Source organism: Manis pentadactyla, chromosome 10 (assembly GCF_030020395.1).
Source record: "Manis pentadactyla isolate mManPen7 chromosome 10, mManPen7.hap1, whole genome shotgun sequence".
NCBI classification, from domain to species: Eukaryota; Metazoa; Chordata; class Mammalia; order Pholidota; family Manidae; genus Manis; species Manis pentadactyla.
This window is the reverse complement of record NC_080028.1, coordinates 123,147,673-123,170,022: the sequence shown is the minus strand read 5'-3', so window position 1 is coordinate 123,170,022 and position 22,350 is coordinate 123,147,673. Positions and strand designations below refer to the sequence as shown.

At 44.6% G+C, this 22,350-nt stretch overlaps 1 protein-coding gene across 36 annotated transcripts in view; it reads left to right on the top strand.

Moving 5' to 3' along the window:
* RBFOX1 (RNA binding fox-1 homolog 1) overlaps positions 1–22,350 on the top strand; it is a 1,882,478-nt gene that overhangs the window by 1,798,858 nt on the left and 61,270 nt on the right. For 27 of the 36 annotated variants that reach the window (XR_008992290.1, XR_008992289.1, XM_057487613.1 and 24 more), the window contains one exon: positions 5,287–5,367. The exons of the other annotated variants lie outside the window; for them this stretch is intronic. Coding sequence is in view for 25 of the 27 variants with exons in the window: in XM_057487613.1 (XP_057343596.1) it covers positions 5,287–5,367 (81 nt within the window). In the remaining 2 variants the exon portion in view is untranslated. The remainder of the gene's footprint in view (positions 1–5,286; positions 5,368–22,350) is intronic. 36 annotated transcript variants of the gene reach the window in all.

The following is a 22,350-nucleotide window of genomic DNA, read 5'->3' as shown; positions in this document are numbered from 1 at the left end:
ATGTGTTCCAAAATTGCTTTTAAAGTTTATCTCTGAGCAAAGTAACTAACCATGTCGTCTAAGGGCTGACATTCAGGATCATTCCTTTGTTGCTTTTCTTGAGTGGGTATTTGTTCCTGAATATACAAGTACTGAAAGAGCATGTTGTGCTTTTGAGAAGCACATGGGGCTCAGTGAGTGTGTCCTGGATCCCACACAGTGCCTGGCACATCGTAGATGCCAACAAACACCTGCTGAATACAAGTGAAGAAGTTTCAGAGCCCCGTGCTTCCCAGCTGAGTACTAGAGATGGAGAAGAGAACTCCAGGATGGTCTTCTGCATCCGCTCACCATTTGCTGGTGGGCTTTTCCTCTCAGCCCTCTTTCGAGAGCATGGGGCCAGGTGACATTAGGAAAGCAGGACCCCAGCAAAGGGCTCTGTTTGGAAGGGACCTTTGCCTGACGCCATTTGTAGAGGCTCAGACAGCATGTGGTGTGGCGTAGCCAGCCCCTCAGTAGCTGCCCCCGAATTCCCATTGACTCTTAATGTTTCGTAAAGTGTTGCTGGTGGTGTACGTCTTTGTGTCCTTGTGCATTTTTTTTTCACTCCATAGGGACAGCAATGCCTTCTCCAAATCTCCTAGCTCATCTTGGAGGTAATGACATGAATCAGCCAATCCTACTTGCCAGACCATTAGGTGTTTCTTTGACATTTTGTTTTTGGAATTCAGAAATTACAGGAAGGGCCTCATCACCTGCCCTGGGCTGGCTTAGAGCTCTGCTTCTTTGATGCAAAAACGGAAGGGTGGACATTGCAAAGCAGCCTTTCTTTCCTCCTCCTCCTCTTCTGTTCTAATTTTGTTTCTTGGAAGTGTCACATGGCTCCCTATCAGAAATCCCTTAGCTCTTCTCTCCGGTTGTCCCCTCCCTGTTAGCCTAGGTCCCTGCACCCATAGGGATGGGAAGGTGAGTAAGATTCGACGCCCGACCCTTGGAGTTCATAGCATCCATGGGGAGGACACTCATGAAGTAGATCATTACAACACAGTCTAGAAAAGCAGAGGACAGGAGCTGAGCCTGGCCAAGTGGAAGCAAATAGATGGATTTCTGGGAGGAGCAGCTGGAGCTGAGTCCAGAAGGGCATTATTTGGGTGGACGGGGAGGGCTCCCTGGAAGAACAAACAGCCTGTGCAAAAGCATGGAGGTGGGAGGCCGCACTGGTGTTCCCGCGGGTTGGAGTCCAGTTTGCAGGCGGCAGAGCAGGACGTTTAGATGTCTCCCCTCCCTGTCTGTGACAGGAACCCCGTAAGCCGTGGGAGGTCTCCAAGGTGAGAGGAGAGGGCTGGCTTGCCCCATCTGAGGCATGGACCCTGGCACCCCCTCTCCCAGCTGCAGGATTCCAAATCCTGCTTGAGAGAGGGCCTGTGGCTGTCATGCCAGGATTTGGGGTGCTGACAGTCGCCGCATCACTGATGAGTGACCATGACAGGCTTCAGAAGCAGCTCTGATTATTCTGGAAGAGCGGTCTGTCCCTGCTGGTTACAGATACGACCATCCACGCTCCAGGAAATGGATGGCCAGGCTGTGCGGGTGTCCTGTTAAACTGGGTCAGTCAATCCTAACAGAGCCATAAAAGAGGAGAGCACGATAATCCCACAGATTATAGCTCATAACTGAATGTGAACTTTAGGTGTGCAAATTCCCAGCTACCAACAAGGGGCAAAAGAGGATGCCCTCAAGAAAAGATGGACCGGAAAAAAGCACTGTGTGTAGCAAAGAAAACAGAAATGAAGAGGTCTTTAAAAACATAATAATTCAACCACAATCATTACTCGTCCTGAGGGCCAGGTATTTCCTAGCGGCCTGGGGAGTAAAAGAAGAGCGTGGTCTGACTTTGTCAGGGGGATTCTGTGTAGCTAAGACCAATATGTAAATAAAAAGCTGTCATACAGTGTAAAAAAGGCTATTAAGGAGATTTTTTGAAGTGTGATAGGAGCAATAGAAGAGAGAGTCATTCAATAACTCCTGGGGTCTGAGAAGAGAAGAAGGAACAGGAGCGGGGAGAAGACAAATTTTTTTTAATTGAACTAAATGAAATTTTCAGTGTTCAATCCTACTTGACATAAAGAGGTCAATTTCATACGGTTTCACTCAGTAGAAGCAGGAATAACGTGGAGGTTTCATCCTGTGCAGCTCTGATCGAATGATAGTACCTGCCCAGAATCTGTGTTGAGGACAATTTTGAGGGACTCCAGGTTATTGAAATTGATGACTGGTCTGTTCTGGCTAAGAACTAGGTAGATAGTGGTATAAATTGAATATGCTTGCCATCCTTATTTGTAGGGAGATTTATAAGCAAAGACACAGAAGTCTGAGAACTACAGGGTGGTGTCGTGGAGGCCAACAATTCATGGTAGTCATAGGCAGATGGTCTATGTTAGGCGGTGCTGGGGGCAGAGAGCGGAGACAGTGTGGGAGATGCATTAGAAAGCTGGGTTGACGCTGTGTCATGAAGTGACTTCAACGACCTTGTAAACTCCCCTCATACTACTGCTTGTACCCTGTGACCTCTTTGACTTACTTTTCTAAACAAACATTACTTGCCCCCCGCAAAGCGCACGGAGGTTACAGTGTTCTCTGCCACTGTATTTTTGTTTAATGCAAAGCTTTCTTTTAAGCAAAGGTCACCAAGTACTAAGAGACATACAGTAAGTACTTTGCAAATTAAATTGGAGGATGTTTTTAGGTAAAATAAAAACCAAATCCTGTGACGGGATAGATTTTGTTTTGCAAAAAGGTCAAAATCGTTGCATAAGAAATTTTTTCGCTACCTCGGAGGGCATCCAGAGAAGCTATTTTCAGTCCAGTTTGTCAGGATCTACAGCATAAGAACATTAGGAAAGTTACATTGCGCCCTGCCAGGACTCGGCTTCCCGGAGGAAAGCTGTGTTGTGTCCCAGTGGGATTCTCTAAATTGCATTGAAGGTATTAAAAATTGACTGTAGGATTTTATCTGCACAACACTTGAAATGTCCTTCTGGATGTATTTCTCTACAACTACATTATTTTTGTTTTGAAACTCAGGGGCCCCAAGAAACTTCAGGTCTCCCTTTTAAAGTGGTTTGCAGCCAGGGGTACACTCAAGAAACCCACTGAGGAGCTTTCTCAAACCCACCTGCCTGGGTCCTGCCCTTGAAGATTCTGGTTTGGTAGCCGTCTGTATATCCTTTAGAAATATCACTTTGGAGCTAAGATTTCTAGCAAGGAACAGAAGCCCAAGGAAGACTTTTGCAAAGTCAAAATAAGTACTCCTGGATAAAGCTGGGTGGGGTCAGGGCACATCTTCCCTGGCGGGTGTCCTGCCTCCTATAGGTTGATTTTAGACCCTAAATCCGATGATCTGGTGTTGGGTTGGTTTGCTGTTAATCTCCATACTCCACCCATTTCTTGCCAAAACTGGAAATAGCTGCTGAGGAGAAATGAGACCGTGTGAAGTCTTACCTTGCATGCTGGGATAAGCAGTCTTTAAGCCAAGCCGGGAGAAGAACTATCAGTTCAGCAAAGGCTGATCATGAATCAGGCTTGTCCAGACTCTTAATAAATTTACAACCCAGAGAAGGTCTGTTGGTTTCATTCTCATATCCAGACTTTTGTGGGAGGAAGGGGATGAGGGTGCTTCTCCAATTGCAAATGCGGGACATGAGGGTAAATGTCACAAGGACCAGGGACGTTCCTTCGGACAGAGGTCCTGTCCAGAGGCCACTTCTCCTTGCCGAGGTGGAGGAAGGGAGAGATGAGTTAGGAATTTTAATAGAATCTTTGTCATCCTGGAAATCATGTACCAAATCTAGGAAGCCACAGGGAACAGAGGGTTGAAGCAGAATGTGGGGAAGGCTTCTCGGATCAGTCCGTACTGGCCCAGTGCCTGGAGGGACGTGGAGCAGAGGTCGACGAGACCGGCTTTGGAATTGCGTCTGGTTCTGTAGTTCAGGGAAGTTCACCGTCTCTTAATGGCATCGTGTCCTTCTCCATTTGGCGAACCTCTGCTCGGTCTGGATGTGTTAACTACACTTTTGTTGAGATACCAAAGGACTGTAGGACCCCTTCCTAGGGCAAGTCTCCAGGGAGATAGGTGGGTGCACAGTAAGGCGGGCTTCTTCTCATGGGAGATTGCGTCCTCGTTGTGGTTATGACAAGGAATACAAAAACACACGGAGGCGGCTGACCTTGCCCAGCCAGCGACGTGAACAGAAACTGCAGGAACGCATTTCCATCACCAGTAATGGGCTTAAAACTCCCCCCAAATCTCTCTCATTCTCTTCAAAGTGTTAAGAGTTTGAGCTTTTCATCAGCAGAACAGCAGGATTGCTACCCTGAAGATTCCAGATTCTGGTCATCCTTGGAGAGGGTGGTGGTGCAAAACATGGCATAGATTGAGGAGATGCCTCAGGATTCCACTCTTGGTGCCCACTGTAAAATTCCATTTTGCAGGGATAAACCTAGTGCCCTTTGCTTTAAATCAGGTGGGGGAGAATCACCACTGCAGTGCGGCCACAGCGGGCCTTCAGTGAGGCAGCCTCTCCCGCTTGAAGTCACAGAGCTTTAGGGAAGAAATGGGCAGCATAGAAGCCAAAGACTGGGGGGTCCAGGGTGGGTCGCAGGGGTGCTGAAAGTTGCTTTGATTTCTCCCCTGCTTTTCTGCTGGTCTTCCTCTGAAGCACTGATTCAGAAAGACTAAAGGGCCAGGGGAGGGGGCAAGAGAAGTTTCCTCTAAACATATCAGTGCATGTGCTTATCATTCATTGAGTGATGATTAACCACCAGCCCCTGCATTGGGGCACATCTCCAGTCACAGGATTCACAACCCTTCCTGGAGGTAGGTATATTCACCCCATTTTCCAGATGGGAATCCCAAGGCACAGAGAGGTACAGTGACTTACCGAGATCACACAGCTAAGCAGTGTCTGAGTCAGGCTTGTCGTCCAATTCTCTCTGTATTTCTAAAGTGCCTCTTTGAGGACGCCATGCTGCCTCCAGTACTGATCTGAATGCGGGTCCCAGAGCAGCCAGGGCCCCACGACTCAAACCTCATGTGAAAAGAATGACATGCGCTTGGTGGGCTGGGAGGTGGGTTTCACTGGTGCCCTCTGGCAGAGTCGGGGGGCCTGGATGGGCATCCCCAGCCCATGCTCCGGGGCGTGGCGATGTTTTCATTTCTCTACCTTTCTCGTTTGCGTTGCAGCGATCTCTCAGGTGTAGCGCGCCTGTTCCCAAACCAGATGCCATCTATCTCTCTCTCTTTCGTAGGCACCGTGCTGTTGTGCCAGGCAAACCAGGAGGGATCTTCCATGTACAGCGCCCCCAGTTCACTTGTATATACTTCCGCAAGTAAGCCCACTGTGTGGCTCCCTTTTTGTTTTGTGACATGAATCTGAGTCCGATCACCCTCCCTGTCATGTAAGCTCCCCCTCCCTTACCCCTGCACCCCACTCCCTGTGGCTTCCAGTGAGGTGAGGTTGGTTTCCATAAGCATGTCTGTTTTCCCTGTTGCCTTAGCATTCAATTCCTCTGCTCATTACGTCTGAATCTCCACTTCCCAGATGTCCTGGCCATTCTTTGTCAAGACCTGTCAGGATCGGGTCCAATGGATGGGACATGGGGCCTTGGGCTGGGGGGGCTGGCATGGGAGTTAGGGGGAAGCTCTTGCTCGTTGCCTGCTTCTATCACGGCTTTGCAACGTCACAGAAAAATAATTGAAGTGAAATACGCAGGCTGTCCAAACGGCACCCTAGCCTAGCGAAAGGTGCTTGATTGTTACTCTCGAGCATAATTTTCTCGCTGTGGAAAATATTACTAGCCTGTGGCTGTTTTTTTGCAAGGCTGTGCTAACGTGTGCTGGGCGATTCCACTGACAAGGGGCAGGGAGAGAAGAGTGTCGTTCTCCCCCATTGAATTGGTAAAAAGGCACATTTATAGATATGAATAATAGCCATCAAGTGCAAAGGGGAGGAGGCCAAACATAAATATGGAAGATAGAGCACAGTGTTGACATGGAAAACCAAGGATTCCTCTGCCTGGGATGGATCTCGGGGGTGGAGGCTGCCTCCCTCCCACCCAACTTCCAGAACAGGTTGAACAATGAAAGCTCTTGCCCATGGCACCCTGGGTCCCCAGCTGGCCCATGCCTCATCAAAAAGTCCCCCAGCCACAGCCAAGACCTTATCACCTATTGCATGCAGTGTCGGTGCAGCTGTGAAACCCCCATAACTGCCAAACGGGTCCCCTTTGGGCTGGGTGCTCAGAAGTGAGTGTGGGGTCAGAGGGAGGGGGGTTTTTCTGTCCGGCTAGAGCCGGGGGTGGTGGAGAGCAGAGGCAGAGGCCCTTGATAGTTCAGAGGACAAGAAGCCGAAGAGAACCCTCCTTTAGTGCCAAGAGCAAGCATCTCAGTCCCAAAGGCTGAGACAAACCACACTCTTCTCTCTGTGAGAGCAAAGATTAGAAGGAGTCCCAGGGAGCCACGTCCATAATGGCCCTGAGACACTTGAGGGTCCCCGAAGGCGTCAGGTCACACGGGCAGCCAGTTATTTCTCCCCACCAGAGTATCGTCTTCAACAGCACTGGGGGTGTTCATTAAATGCCAGGTATTTTCCTGTGTCCTGGAGAATCCAAAAATCTAACCCTTCCAGCAAGAAGTGGTTCTTTCTGAATTAATGAAAGTTATCCCATCCGGCGTAAGTGCGTGTGCATATTTCCTAGATTGAGAATGCTACTACACATTTTCACATGCTCAACCTTACTTAATGCTCAAAATCTGCACCAGGTAGGTATTATAATGTTTGCTTTGCAGCTGAGGAAATGGAGGGCACAGAGAGGTGAGGTGATTCACCCAGGATCACACAGCTAGGATATTGTCGATTTGTTTTTCAAACCTGGGAAATTATTTGATATTTGACTGCTTTTCTGGCTCCATTTGACTCTAAATCTCAGGATCTTTGTACCTGCTCCTCCTTCTCTATAAATATTATTTTCTGAAGGAGAGTTGGTGGTCCAAAACACCCTAGGGTTGAGTTTCAGAGTTTGTGTTGTTTTTCTCCAACATGCTGTCCTACAGAGCTGTGGGATGAAATGTTCTATATCTGTGGGGTTCAGTCCATGGGACTGAGACATTGAATTTTTAATTTAACTTAATTTTGATGAATGTTACTCTGATTAGTCACATGGGGCTAATGGTCACCATATTGGACAGTGTGGTGCTCTATAAGTATATGCTCTATTTATATTTTATTTTCTTCACAGAAGAGAACAAAACAAATTAACTCCCCAAAAGGGCTCATTTGAATTGATATAGTTGTTCTAAAGCAACTTGGGGAAAGTGTGTGTCATAAATGTCAAACATGAAGATACGTCACAAATTCTTCATGTTAAAATAGGTGAAGCATACAGTGGAAATAAAATCATCTAAACCAAGGGTCAACATGCTTCGGACCAAGGGCCAAATCCAGCCCATGGCCTGTTTCTGTAAATTTCGTGAGCTAAGAATGGGTTTTAGATTTTTCAAAGGATTACAACAATAAAACAAAAATTATATGTGACAGACAGCAGTGGCCCAAAAAGCCTAAAACATTGATATTCTGGCTCTTTACAGAAAAAGATATGCTGACCTCTGTTATAAAGGGTCTGTTTTATTATTGAAAACACAAAATGGCAGTATCAATTCACTGTTTATAATTGTGTATACTTTTCCTTCTGAGTTTAAAAGTAAAAATTTATAATAATTATAAAAACTGTATAATGTGTGCCCAACACCCTCCAGTTTTAAATTGCTTAATCAGTCATATTACCTACACATTTTTCTTCCTATTATTTTCACTTATTATCATGTCAAGTGCATTTTATGAAAATATGTTAATGGCCTCATAATAGTCTATTGTTTAATGATATTGTATTTTAATTTATACACCCCTCTATTGTTGGGTACTTAGGTTAATAGCAATTTTTCAAAAATATTAAAGAAAATAGATGCCCTTGTACACAGCAGTTTTAAAAAAATGAATAAATAGCTAATCTTTTACCCTATAACAAAACAGGACAAAAACTGGGTTTTGTTTTTTATTTTTTTTACAATAAGAACCTTCACTTAATCATTCTCTTAGGCAATAAATCCAGATGGACAAACTCAATTAGTATTTTGTAAGGGTAACCAACCTGGAGGCCTCTGGTTCACTAGGATCGCCAGTTGCACCTCAGATTACTGCCATGTTGAGGCGGTGGTTGCTGAGTGTAAAGTTATCCACTCCCCACTGGGACATTGCTCAGGCTCCCTCTCTGGATTTCCAAAGTCAGCCATGCCCTTAGGGGCTGGACTGTTTGCAGGGAGCTGGCTTCTCTGTAACATACAAGCACTTAGGTTTTCTCTTACACCCTAAGGTGTTGATTCTAGTACAAAATCACACCCTATTTTCACACACAGGGGACCTCTGAGATTCTTTTTCACTCTTCAGGTCTGACACACATGTGGCTGAGAGCCACAGATCGTGTCTTTGAGGTCTGACTGGCATGGCCTCTTCTCCTTCAAGAACCAAGCCTTCTTCCCCAAAGTTGAGGTTGCCTTACTTCCAAGCAATCTTGTAGGATGCACTCACTTTTTTTAACTTGAAAATGTGTGTGTTTTTCATTTTTTAGCTAACAGTCGTGCTCCTGAAGAAAGGTGTGGGTACATTACACTTTTGTACGTTTTACTGACTTCTGTGATTACTCCTGAGTTTGTGTTGTTTTTTTTCATGCACCTTTAACTGGCCTTGGATGTTTTAGACTTAAATTGCTCCTCTGCCTAGCCAAATAGCTAATCATCTGTAAATAACACCCTTAAATGCAGTAGGGGAGATGGTTTTTAAAGGACTCCTGCTGAATTAGTCTGTAATGAAAATAATTCCTAGTGAAGTGATCTGTTTTTTAAGATGCATTTTTGCATAATGCATTTTTCTCCCCCTTAAGTGAATCATGCTAATAATGTGGCCCAAGACGTGGAAGCATTAATGGAAAGATTTCACTCAGGGCCCTATGTCAGTGCAAACCTAATCCTGTAGATTCTCCCACCTCACCCCAGCTGACGCCTGCTTTTCCTCCCCATCCCAGAACTTTATCTTGGTGTGAAAGCCTCGTCCAAGTTGTGTCACAGGACATTTGGCATCCTCTCGTATATCCTACCTAACAAACCACTCTCATCCAGAGTATAACATGGGCCTACTTTCTATTAAACTTCTAAAATGAAGTTGGAGCAAAACTCCAGAGAATTGGGCAAGATCACCCTGTACCAGATGGAAAACATTTAATGTTAGTATTTTTTGTCTTGACAATATTAACTTCTAGTCAATTAAATTAATCAAATAAAATATTTTATTCATTTTTAAATAATTTTAATGAATACATTAACACTGTGTTTGCTTAGGAATAGCAAACAACACAGCCCCCCTAACAGAGAGGTTTGGTGAAAGTGGGGGGTTGGCTGGTGGGTTGGCTCACTGCCCACCCAATTTTAGGGCCAGTGATCTGGAGGCCCCTCTCTTCTGGGGAAAAGGCCCCAGGTTTGTTAGTGTTAGCACTGTTTGCATATGCAGTGAATGCTTAAGATCAAAAACACCTCCAGGCAGAAGTAGCAAAGTAAAGAACCTATCACCTTTCTTCCAAATTAAAACATTACCTCCATTTTTATGAGTCTAAATATCCAGAGGTAAGTCATTGGTTCCATGAATGGGAATGTCCACTTCTGTTTGGATTAGCAAACCCACCTATCACTGATCCTGATTTCCACATGGCATAGAGATTTCCAGAAGCAGGTCAATGTTACCAGCTTTATTTTGTTTTCTTTGCAATCTTACAAATAGATTTTAAATTATGAAAGTAACACATGCTCACTGTAATCAGGGAAGCATGCAAATAAACACACAAACACACATGTATGGAATAACATGATAATAATACCCTCACTTTATCCAAAGACACACCTTTAAAATAGTATGGATCACTGGTAAGTAGTCCACATTTTCTCCACAATAATGCAAAGAAGGACATACACACGTGAAATGGGGGGTTTTAGTAGGTTGATTTTAAACACATACATCTGATGGACACATTACACATATTATTCATTAATCATATTTTGTTTCACTCAGTATCGCATTGTGACTATCTCCCATTGAGCCTTTTAGGTAATTCTGTGCTGTTCCATGCTGTGGATGGTCCACAGTTTATTCATCCTTCTCTATCCATATTCAGGCTGCTCCTTCTTATGTCCTCTCCATAGAGGTGCAGCAAACATCTCTACTATACCCTGACTTCCCAGTGCTTCAAATCCCATATCTAGCTTCCCAAAGATGGGTGTGCTGGTGCCATTCCAACATTCTTGCCAGCACCTGTGTGTTCTGCTCTGTTTAATTTTGAAGATCAGTTGGGTGAAAACCAGTATGTCAGCTTGCTGTCGTCTGCATTTGACTCCCTCCTAGTAAAGAGCATCACGCATCAGATACCGTCATTTGGACGTTACCTCTTGTGGATTTCTGATACACATCTGCCCCTTTCCCTTCTGAGCTTTTCTCATTTAATTTTTAATTTTTTATTCCCAGCATGAGGTGACTGATTCATTACGGAGACTAACCTGTGAGTAGCATAGATGTTACAAACATATTTCTGACTTCGGCCACTTGATTTTGTTTATATCCCACTGTATATTTTTTAATGATATAGACAAATCAGTCTGTCTTTTCTTTTGTTACCAGCTTTAGACATTTTAGATTCCAGAATCTCCATCAGAATCAAGTTTTGTTTAGCACTGTATTAAGTCTTCTCGGGCTGCCATGACAACACACACTCGACTGGCTGGCTCTCAATAGAGATATCGTTTCTTATAGTTTTGGAGGCTGGAAGTCTGAGATCAGGGTGCCATCATAGTTGGTCCTGATGAGGGCTCTCTTCCTGGCTCATAGATGGTCACCTGCTGTGTTCTCACCTGGCAGAGAGAACAAGCCCTGGGGTATGTCTTCCTGTAGGACACCAATGCCTTATAGGACCTCATATAACTCCCAAAGGCCCCATCTCTAAATACCATCTCATTGGGGGTTAGGAATTTGAGGGGGACACAGTTCAGTCCAAGCCAAGACCTTGACAAAAGGGCACCAGTTTTATTTGTCAAGGACTTGAAAAGAATTTTCCAGCAGAAATTTCTGTCTGGTTCCACATGCTTTTCCTGGCAAACAAAGTGTATTTTCACACGGTGACCTGGAAGCCACAAATGAACTTCACTTCTATGTGAGGACAAATCCTAAAGGAAGAGGAAGACGACCATTAATTCTCTCTGAAATGCTCACCCTTGACAGCAAGAAAAAAAGGGGACAAATAGGATGTTGCAAATACTTAGGGACCCGAGTGTTATCCAAATGCAAAATCATCTCCTCATTTCATTCACTTTTGTGAAATTCAAGGGCAAGTCGTGGTGGCATAGTTTTAATTGATAAATTGATTGCAGATTTTATGGAAGTAATTGTGTAGAATTCATAAAACAATGATTTAAGTGGCAGAAACATACATAAATCAGGCCTGCGCTGTTCTCCTTTTAGGTAATTGATAGAACTTCCATTGGTTTCTGTAATTAAAGTAACGGCCTAAATTAATTTACGGCTTCTTCTTTCTTCTGCCCAAGACAGAAAATGTCAGTACACTGAGTTCAGTTAATAGAAAGTGTGCGTACAGGTCATTGTGTTAATGATACATTGGTTTAAAGAACCTTGTCTTCTTTCTCCCTCTTTCCAGTAATGCAGAGCTTGATGGTGGCCTCGGAGAAGGCTTTTTCTAATATTTTCTGGAGGAATTTCTTAAAAGAACTGTAATCAGTTTTGGGGCCATGGTGGGGCAAGGGACTCATCTCAGACAAAATTTAAAGAGTCACCAAAAACTTCAGTAATCAAGGTAAACCATATATTAATGAGATTTTTAAAATTGAAATTAATGGGAAAAAATCCAGGATAAATAAACTATCAAAATTTTCCATGAAGACAAGTATTATTAATTTTTCCTTTGCCTTAGGATCCAATATGGCTCAGCACAGCAGTTCTTTATTTAAATTTTGAGTCTGTTCATCATGGACTTTCAAATAATTTTATTTTTCAAAATAGCATTAAGATATGATTAATCCTGATTACTAGGTTTTTGGGGTGCCCTCCCCTCTTAGATTTTGCACCGAAGACAAGAGTCTGACTGGTCTGACCTAGTTCTAGCCCTGAAATAATGAAAAAGTAGTGACTATAGTTATTGACTTTTACTGTATGTCAGACCTTCTGTTAAGCCCTTCCCATGAATCCTCACATTTAATCCTCACAAGAAAACTGTGAAATAATTATGATTATTATGCCCCTTTTCACATGAGAAAATTCAGGAGGAGGGGGATTCAGGAATTTGTCCGAAATGATCCAACTAGACCAACTTTGAACCCTGTCTAACCAAACTCCAAGCTTTCCTGTCTTTACAGTCTCTAAATGTGTATTAGCAGCCACCTGCCCGGCTCCTGGAAGCCGGGAGTGGTCAGGTGGAACCTCTAAGCAGCTGGGCAGCCTCCTCGTTCAGTCTAAGGCTGTGCCTCCTCCTTCCCACCCCACCATTTCTGGAGAGGCAATTCTTCCCTGTCTGATCCATCTGGCAAATCATTCTTTAAAAGGCCAGAGAGTAAATATTTCCAGCCTATGGGCCATCTGGTGTCTGTTGCGATCACTCTGTCCTTACTGCTTGAAAGTACCATAGATAATACAGAAACAAATAGGTATGGCTGTGCTTCTGTTAACTTAGCCAGGATCCCTCCTCCTCTGCCTGGGCTTCTGCTAACTTAGCCAGGATCCCTCCTCCTCTGCCTGGGCTTCTGTTAACTTACCCAGGATCCATCCTCCTCTGCCTGGGCTTCTGTTAACTTACCCAGGATCCCTCCTCCTCTGCCTGGGCTTCTATTAACTTACCCAGGATCCCTACTCCTCTGCCTGGGCTTCTATTAACTTACCCAGGATCCCTCCTCCTCTGCCTGGGCTTCTGTTAACTTACCCAGGATCCCTCCTCCTCTGCCTGGGCTTCTATTAACTTACCCAGGATCCCTCCTCCTCTGCCCGGGCTTCTGTTAACTTACCCAGCACCCCTCATCCTCTGCCTGGTATTTACAAATACTGCCTTTGAGCCCCGTCTGGCCTGAGGGCCATAGTCAGGCCATCACCTCATCTGAAAGGACAGGACACAGGGGTGCTGGCTACCTGGGGGTGGAAATATAAAGGAGACTTCTTTTCAGTGAACACCCTCATGTACCTTTTGCATTTTGTACCACTTGATCATATTTTAGTGCAAATAATGTAAGGTAGGTGACTATGGAGGGGACCCTTTTCTTGGCACATATTAAAGTGAGATATAAACATAAATTCAGGCTAGATACAATTTATTGACTTTTACTCTCATGATAAATAACAAACAAATTTGGACTTGGAGGCATTTATTTTGGTGCTGTTGGCTGCCTCCCAGACCTGCCCTTGTTTCCCTGGGATAAGTGGTGAGACTCTGTTAACTTACCCAGGACCCCTCTTCCTCTGCCTGGGCTTCTGTTAACTTACCCAGGACCCCTCCTCCTCTGCCTGGGCCTCCACATGCTCCCAACAGTGCTGATCTAAAAGGGTCTCTGGACTGGACCTCTCTGATCAGGAACCTCTACCTTGCCCTTCCTGTCAATGGCTCAGCATTGGTGATAACATATCCATGATCCCTCAGTCATCATCTCTGAAATAATTCTCGCCATTCTTTACTCATTTTATCAGTCCTTTGATGGGGAGGGAGGTGAAAATCATTACTTCATTCAGCCATTCCTTATGAAGCTTTCTGCATTCCAGGTATCATTCTGTGCACTGCAAATACTCCAGGAACGAGACATCCCACATATCAGCTTCTGGGGTACCTACATTCTTGTGGGAAGGATAGACTGTAGACATAGATGCATAGTGCTGAGGTCCCAGATTTGCAAACACATCAGTCACAGGGATATTTGGGAGGCCATCCCCCACAGTAGACTAACCCACCAATAGCACTTCCTTTTGAAGACCTCTCGGTAGGTGAGCTCAATATCACTGCTTCCACCACCACTCAGCACTACAAAGAGGTACACTTGGCCCCTAAAACTGGATTCCCTCATTGAACCCACGGATGGAGAAATTCTGAGGCACCTACTGTGTGCCATGCTCCACCCATCGCCTCCATCATAGCACAAGCCTGATTTAATGAATGGTGATTGTCCACTGCTGGCCCCAGCTGTCCAGCTGCCACACTGATGGCTGAACCCTGGGAGCATCTCTCCATCACTCAAGTACCACCTCTTTGCTTCCTTTGCCCTGCTTTCCCATGGCTCAGCACATCTCTGGTTTATGAACGGGTGGTTTTTAAGAGGTTTTCAATAGCTCCCATGTGAACCTAGTTACTCCACCTTGGCACCAGTTCTCAGAAAAGGTCCAGTTGTATTTCCCATTGCCACCTCCACCCCAACTGGGTCAGCATTTTGTCCGTGGTCTGTGCTTACCTTAGCTGGCTCACAGTCATAGACCACTCTGTTGTTAACCATTTTGACCTTTTTTTAAATTACCAAGTTCAGGGGGAAAGAAGATAACACTAGTTGAACAGCCTCAGTTGTTTACAGGGGAGAATCTGCGAGGAAGCCACATGCCGGGCAGCCACTCTTTGGCTCTCCCAGCACTTTGGTTATTAATCTTAATGCAGAATGATAGCTTTTGTCTTTTCCAGATGGGGGTCTCACTTCTGCAAAAGGCTGTCGATTGCAAAAGTCACCATCCCATGGTATGCCCCCAAACATCTTATTTGTCCTGATATTTCTTCTGCAGAAATACATATGACAGATAAGGAGCCACTGGAGGATACTTTTCTTTGTGTCAGACAGATATTAAAACAATAAACTATGTTGCCCTGGGATTCCAGTGTTCACACAGCCAGAGAACAAGGCCGAGATGAGATGCTTCTGAAAGGTAGCAAGGCAGTGGTTCTGGGGGAATTCCCTGGAAACCCCAAGTCCTGTGATCGCATTGACAGAAGGTATATTTTTAATGCTCGTGTTTGCTAAGAGGCTCCACAGGCCAGTGCAGTTGCCACCTTGAACTCCCCCACCATGCCCGCCTTCCACTGGCCCTCAGCAGAGGTGAGAGAAATCCTTCCAAGAGTCGAGAAGCTTATTTTAAGAAATTATTTTCTTAAGCACTTCATTTGCATTCTCATTCTCTCAATGTGGATTTAGAGGGAAAAAAAAAAAAACGATTCTGAATTCAGAGCTCTGAACATGAAATTTGCAGGGGCCAAACCTAAGTTCCTGTTCTTAGCATTTATAGAGGCAGCCGGATGCAGAGGAGCAGGTGCGCGGTGCTGGGGACCTGGCTCTGGAAACTGAGCCAAGCCCTCTCAGAGGTCTGCAGAGCTGGAGTGAGCAGCTTAGGAGGGGAGCAAGAGCACCCGATGACGCTCCTGTGATTCATGCGAGGGGTGGGGGTTCCTGGTGCTTCTTGCACAGAGGGGGCCCCCTCCTCCCCTCACCTCATTTCTCTTCAAAAGCAAATCTCCTTGGGCAGTGCCAGGATACATGAAAGGAAGCCGAGCTTGCTTCCCGTTGAAGGCAGAAGAGCCTGGCAGAGTTCATTGAAACACGATAATTGAAACACTTGCTTCACTAAGAACTCCAAAAACACCATTTTCTTAAATCATGTTTTCATTTGTGTAGCAGTACTGTCATGCCAAAAGGTATTTTATTGATGCTGAAGACCTGGGCGGTGGTAAGGGAGTTGGGGGGGGGGGGTTGTTAACAAAATGCAATTTTCAGGACCAAATAACACTGCATATTTTAGATCTATTTCCTGAGTTTTGTTTGCATGCAATGTAGGCTCTTGGTGCCTAATCGCTTTTTTATGTAAAAGCAAACCAGTGAACATAAAGGAACCACTTCTGTGCTTACACCTGCCCTGGGTTATACATCATCCCCACCCTTTGACATTGCTACAGGGATCTAAGAAACATTTCACAAAGATCCATTTTTTTTTTTTGGCGGGCAATCCGAGTTCCCCGCACTGGTTTTACCAATTTCTCCATGAGCAATGTGTTTGGTGAGAAGAGCTGGATTTAGGCAGAGCTGGGTCTAAGGTGCTGTGGTACCCGAGCTCTTTGACCCTGGCCACGTCTCTATGCCATGACCAGACGCATGAATACCTACCCACCTGTGGGCATTAAACCCAGTCCTTGTGTAAAGACCCTTTCCGCCTGCTGGAGGCATTGTAGCTTCTCACACAAAGGGTTGTGTTTTCCCTTTGTTTCTTAGAAACCATCTTCTCCAGGACCTTTTGAACGTTCACCAAAGCAGCTGGTTTGGCAGCTTTTGTTTAGCCTCGTGACTGGAAAACTGGACCATTTCTGAATGGTCTTTTATAGGTGGGGGGTTTTGCAGGGGCTCAGCTCAGATATCAGGCAGGTGATGCCTAGGTCCAGATGGCACCTGTCCTCAAGGTTTGCTAGGGGTGTGGCTCCAAGGTTCAGGACTCAATCTCCCCAGTCTGAAAACTGCCTCTAAAGGTTGGATGGCCTCAGCAGAGGCTGACCAGCTGCACGCACAATGATGGCTGAAAACGAAATGAATGGTGCGTTTGCATCACATACACCTCCCGGGAGCCGCCGCCAGCCCCCCTCGGAGGGCCTCCTGTTCAGGAGCCGCAGCAGCTCTAGAGGATCATGGGAAATCCAGCCCAGCATAAGGAAGCTAATTTATCTCACTTGCCCGTTTCCTACCTGGAGAGGCAATTCACCGAGCTTGCTGTCTCAGCCAGCTGTTAGCTAGATCATGAATGATTTAACAATTGAAGCTTTACCGTGTATATGCACTCGATAAAGTAATTATTTATATAAATTATTTGCCTTTTTCCACAGCTGCCTGAAAAAAAGCTAAATTGACAGCAGTACAGGTTTTGTCAAACGAGTAGATGATGGCAAATCACTCCGTCCAAATTAAAATAGATCTCAGCGTCTCAAGGCTTTTTGTTTGTCCCCAGCATTCCTTCCGACGACAGAAAGCACCTTTGCAAATACTGTCTGCTGTCCTGCCAAGTTAAACGCCCCGAGATTGAGATTCATTCTCCTTTTGCTGAATGAAATGTTACAAAAAAATCCTGCCCAGGGGGTTATTGTCAATACCTGTGAGTAGACAGATCACAAATATATCTTCTGCACAGTAAAAGCCTATCACTGCACGTTCAGCAGCCATGTCATTTGCCACATGTCTGTTGGATTAATCCGGCCATTTGTAACCTGGGAGGGAAGAGACAACAGCTAACTTCGGGAGGTAAGCAGGAATAACGTGGCAATTAGTTAAAAACCAAAGCTGCTGTCTTCACTCAGAGTCGCCAAGACCTGACGATGCAGGAATATTCAGGTGTGTGAGCCTTGCGGGTGGGTTTTGCTGTGGATTTTTTATTGTGTTCAACATTCTGGTTTGGGAAAGCCAGGTTTGGGACAACCCTGTGTGTTCACTGTGTGTTTAGATTCCTTTATTTCTTTTTTCCTTAGATGACTCTCTTCTTTCTAAGGGTTCTTCTTAACCAAGTTGTGTGTCAAGTGATGTCTGATAACAGTAGTTACAGACTGATTATATACAGAAAGAAAACGCCACACTCCCAAATACTGTGGAAGTTCTTTATGCCAATCTTCCAAATCTTGGAGACGATTTCTAGTTGAATTTAGTCAGAAGGAGCTCATTTTGACAGTAATTAGGTTTGTGTGTATAATGTTACGCTGCCATTATCAGGTCCTCATTGCTGGGAGAGTTCATTTCCCCAGCATTTTTGGGTTGTATACGACTTCCCCCCCACTGGCTCATGTCCAGATGTGGGGATGAACCCCAGCGGAGAAGGGAAACAGCTTGCCTTGGACTCTTATCAGGAACATAAATCAGTAGTGATCCCCATGGCCTGTATCCAATTAGTAGAAAAGGAGCAAAGCCCTTCCAGGTGTCTTGAAATCTCAGAACATCAATACGGAATGGAAGAAGTGGCACCTGCCCTCCTGCTCCTCCTGCCCCCTGTCCCCAACAAGGAGCATACTGAGGTCTCAGGAAGGCTGGCCAACAGATTCCCCTGCAAATTCAGGCAGTCCATGATGAAGTGGGCTTGGTTCTCCCGGATGCGTGGATGTGGGGAGATGGTGCAGCCGCTTATACAGGCAATAGGAGGGAAGTAAAAACTGACAGCCGGTAAGGAGCCCAGAGAGAGCAGACGTGGAAAGTTTGAGCCCGAAGCTGACGTGGGGATGCCCTCGTCTCGGATGTCTGGTGGGTCCTAGGTAAGATGACAGGTTTCCTGGGTTCGGATCACTAGGCAAGTTTCTGGACTGCCCTGTATCTTCCTTTCCTCCCCAGGAACGTGAAGATAGTATGGTTTTGTGAAGAGTTAGTGAGTTAATCGCGGGGTCTGGCGATTAGCAAGTGTTAGTAAATAGTAGCAGTGGTATCGTGCTGCTGCGTCTCCCCTGTGCAGTCATGCAGTGCGGGAGCCTGGGATTTTGCCAACTGTAATCACATCTTTCTTGAATTATTCCAGCCCCTACTGTCTGGACTTGAGTCAAGTCAGTTCCATAATGCCTCCTCACTAATGTCCTTCCTAAACCAGACGTTCTCTTAGAATATGCATCTCCCATAAGCAGCGTCTTAGCAACTCTTACAGGCAAGGGCTGTCACCCGTTTTTCCTCTGTAGCTGAACAACTATGGCATTCTGTGTTCATCTGCCATAAAATCTATAATGTTTCAGTGATTGCCTGGGGCCCCGTGACCCCCTAGATGCTGGAGACACAGTACTGGCCAAAATAAACTCCTTAAGGTATCCCAATGGGGCGATATATAATGAAGATGAAATAATCAGATGAGGGGGTAAGAGACTGATAAATAAAGGGGAGGGGGGTGAAGCAGGAGTGGAATGACAGTAGCCGTGGTGGCATTTGGAGGAAAAAGAAGCATTTTAGTCTCATATGGGAAAGATTTGGGTCAACAGATTTGGCTTGAGCAATCCGGCCAGTACAAATATCACCATCTTCTTTTCCCTTCAAAAATATGCATTTCCCTCCAAGTTGAAGTTCTTGCCAGTTCCTTCCACATATCCTAATCAGCCCTATAACAGCCTAGAAACTTCTGGCTAATTTGGATTTGACTAAAACTTTGGTACCACAATGTTATGCAAAGAGATTCAATTACGGTGCTGCAATGTTTTGTGAGTAACTACCGCCCATAAAAAGTTAATTAATCAGAGCTGTGTCAATTTCCTTGTGCCATGTCAATTTGCTGCCAGGTAATTAATCACTAATCACCCACCGAGCGGCAGGCTGGGGGGACAATCCACGAGCCATTTATTGTCTCTCCCCCAAATAAATGGCATGCACAGCCAGGAAGAAACACATCTTGCCTTTCATAATATCTTTATCGACACTCTTGCAAGTTGTAATAGACTGCAGAACAAGCAGCTGTAGTTCAATGGAATATGAATATTAAAGAAACAAATGAGCAGAGATTTATAGGACATTGCATTTCTGTTATGTCAGTTTTGAGATTAAACCGAGCAAATGAACAGTGAAAAATTACTCTTCCATGTGGAGAATGGTGATTAGATTTGTACATTAATTAGAAATTTTTGTTTTCCTATTCAATGCATCTCAAACGAGGATGTCCTAGTAGAAACTGTTTGTCCAAAATGTAGATTCATTCACTTCTAAACATCAGTATTTAATATCAACATGCATTTTTAAATGAAACGAGAGTCGATCCCAATGTGCGTTTCTGGGACAAATATATATGAATATGAGAACCAGAGATTTCCGACAAATTAAGTGGCCCTTTTGGTCTTTTAGTAAATGACTGAATGGATGCAATGCCCACCGCCTCCAACCCCCAACCCTTTCTTTCCCAAACCTTGAAATTGCCAAATTTTAACAAAATTGAGAGCCTTTTCATTTTTGTTTTGACCTAGAACTAAATATGCTCCCTCATAGTAAATTTTCCACTTAATGTCCTTGAAAGGTGGTGACCTAGCTGTGTACAAATTCTGTTCCAAAGCAATTTTAATGTAGCTTTATTTGAGATGCATTTCAAAAAAACAAGCAAACATTTTTGCCATTTAGGAAAACATAATCCGTTTTTTGGACTCATCATCGGGGTGTTGATCACACGATGCTCTACTTCTGAAATTGGCTGTTGATTCTGCCCAGAATGTTACCTTTTATACCGCTTCTTAATTTACGGTCCGGCTCATGGAACGGGAGTTCCCCCAAGGGGTATCCTTCAGATCCGTGAACCTACTGTTCAAAGTGCATCATAAATTACCCACAGAACAACTCAACCCCGAATTATTGTAAACATTTCTGAACGTTAAAACATTCAAAAGGGGGGGGCAGGGGGGAAGGTGGCATAACGGAGCACAAGGAGAGGAAGAGAGGGACAAAGAGAGAGCCCCTCACCCATTCTGATGGCCCACCTTTTCCAGGGCATCTGGCAACCTCATGCAAATTCAAACCAGCCCACAAATGCAAAGAATAATTGCCCATTAAAGCGGTTGTATATTTTTACGGCTTTGATGCAGAATCTGCCCCCCTGTCGGTTTTTGCATCTGCTCCTCTTCCATCTCTCCCAGAGCTCTAAAACTTTAATATGCAGTTTATAACCCTCAAGTATTTTCCACTGGTTTTGTGTTTCTTCTTTGGGGATTTCCGAGCTGGCGAGATGATCTCATTTGTGTTTATTTCGAAGGTAAGCATCATTTTAGTAAAAGAGACGGGCAAGAACACGTGTGCGTCACTGTAAATACACCGAATGCAGAGCTCAGAGAAGGTGGGAAGTGAGGGCTTTGTCTTTGCGGAGAGACAGGAAGCACTTGACACTTTAGTAAATGACCCATTTGGTGGGTTGATACACCCACACATCCTTCCTTTAAAAATGTTGATGTGCCTTGATCCTGGGGCACATCACAGCATGCCTGTTGTTACATCCCCAAAGTTTCCGTTTCATTGAGTCCCCCGGTGTAGAATTCCTCATTGCCAAGAACTGAGAGGGTTACTCTGCTGACCTCCCCCCCAGATATGCTGTGGGTATAAATCTAGCTGAAGGTTGGGAGTGGGTGAGTGGGAGTGTTGTGTCAACCAGAGACGCAATTGGTATTTGCTCCAAAAGCTCTTGCCCTGTTTTATTTGAGAGCAACTCATTTTTAGCTTATGAGCTAAATCCAATTTTCGTTGCAGTGATACCAGATTTTTCACTTTGATTCATGCTGGATAAGGTTTAAGAGGAAACCTTTCCAGCATAATGAACCTATGTTTTTTTTTTACCTCCCTTGTCTCCTTCATGCCAAGAACTAAGGATTTATACTGTAGCTACAAGGCAACCTGAAGACTTGCTAGTGTTGCCCTATGATGGTCTGTTTGCATGTTTATTAACTTGAACTTCAACTAGGAAAAATGCAAACTCCAGTGTTGGAGTTCAGAAATGCCTATAATTTAGTGTCTCTCCTTTCTAATGTTATTCTTTAATGAACAAAGAGGCATTCACAAATACTGGACAGGGTGACAGGTTTATGACTTTTATATTAGCGCTGATTTACTCCATTCCAGAAATGGAGAGAACATCGTTGAGTCCCCGTTTGGCATTTCACATTGGATTTTTTAAATATTTATTGCCCACTTACTAGATCCAAACTCTGGAACTGGGGCATTGACAGACGACATAAAAGCTTTGACTTAACAAAAGTTCAGTGTCACCCCACAAAGTAAGCTCATCCTCAAGATGTCTTCTTTTATAGCATTTGAAGCTAACGCAATTTTGGTTTTATTTAATCTGTATCTGAATCATCTGTCCAGGTAATTGCTTCTAATATGCATGTAACCATGTTCCACATCAACAAGCCGACGTACCTGGTAGGCAAGTAAACAAACAAAATCAGTTCCTTCCATCCCACATTGAGTCTGAAGGAAGCTTGACAAATAGTTGTGGTTTTTTGCCCTTGAAACTGACCATTTGTCTTAGCGGCAAGGGAAGACAGCCAAGCAGTCCTAAACCAGCCATGAGGGGAAAAATCCTCTAGTGAATGTGGAGAGAAACACAAAAGGGAGGACCACAAATCAGAGGAGTGAAGGATTTTAAAGATGGTTATTTTCCATTGTTCCTTGTTGTACACATTGTTTGTATTCCAAGACTCAGACTTGCTGGGTTACCAGAGAGTATTTTCTGGGGTGATCTGCAGGGAGGAACAGTACTAAAGCCTTTTAATCCGTTTCAACTGTCTGAG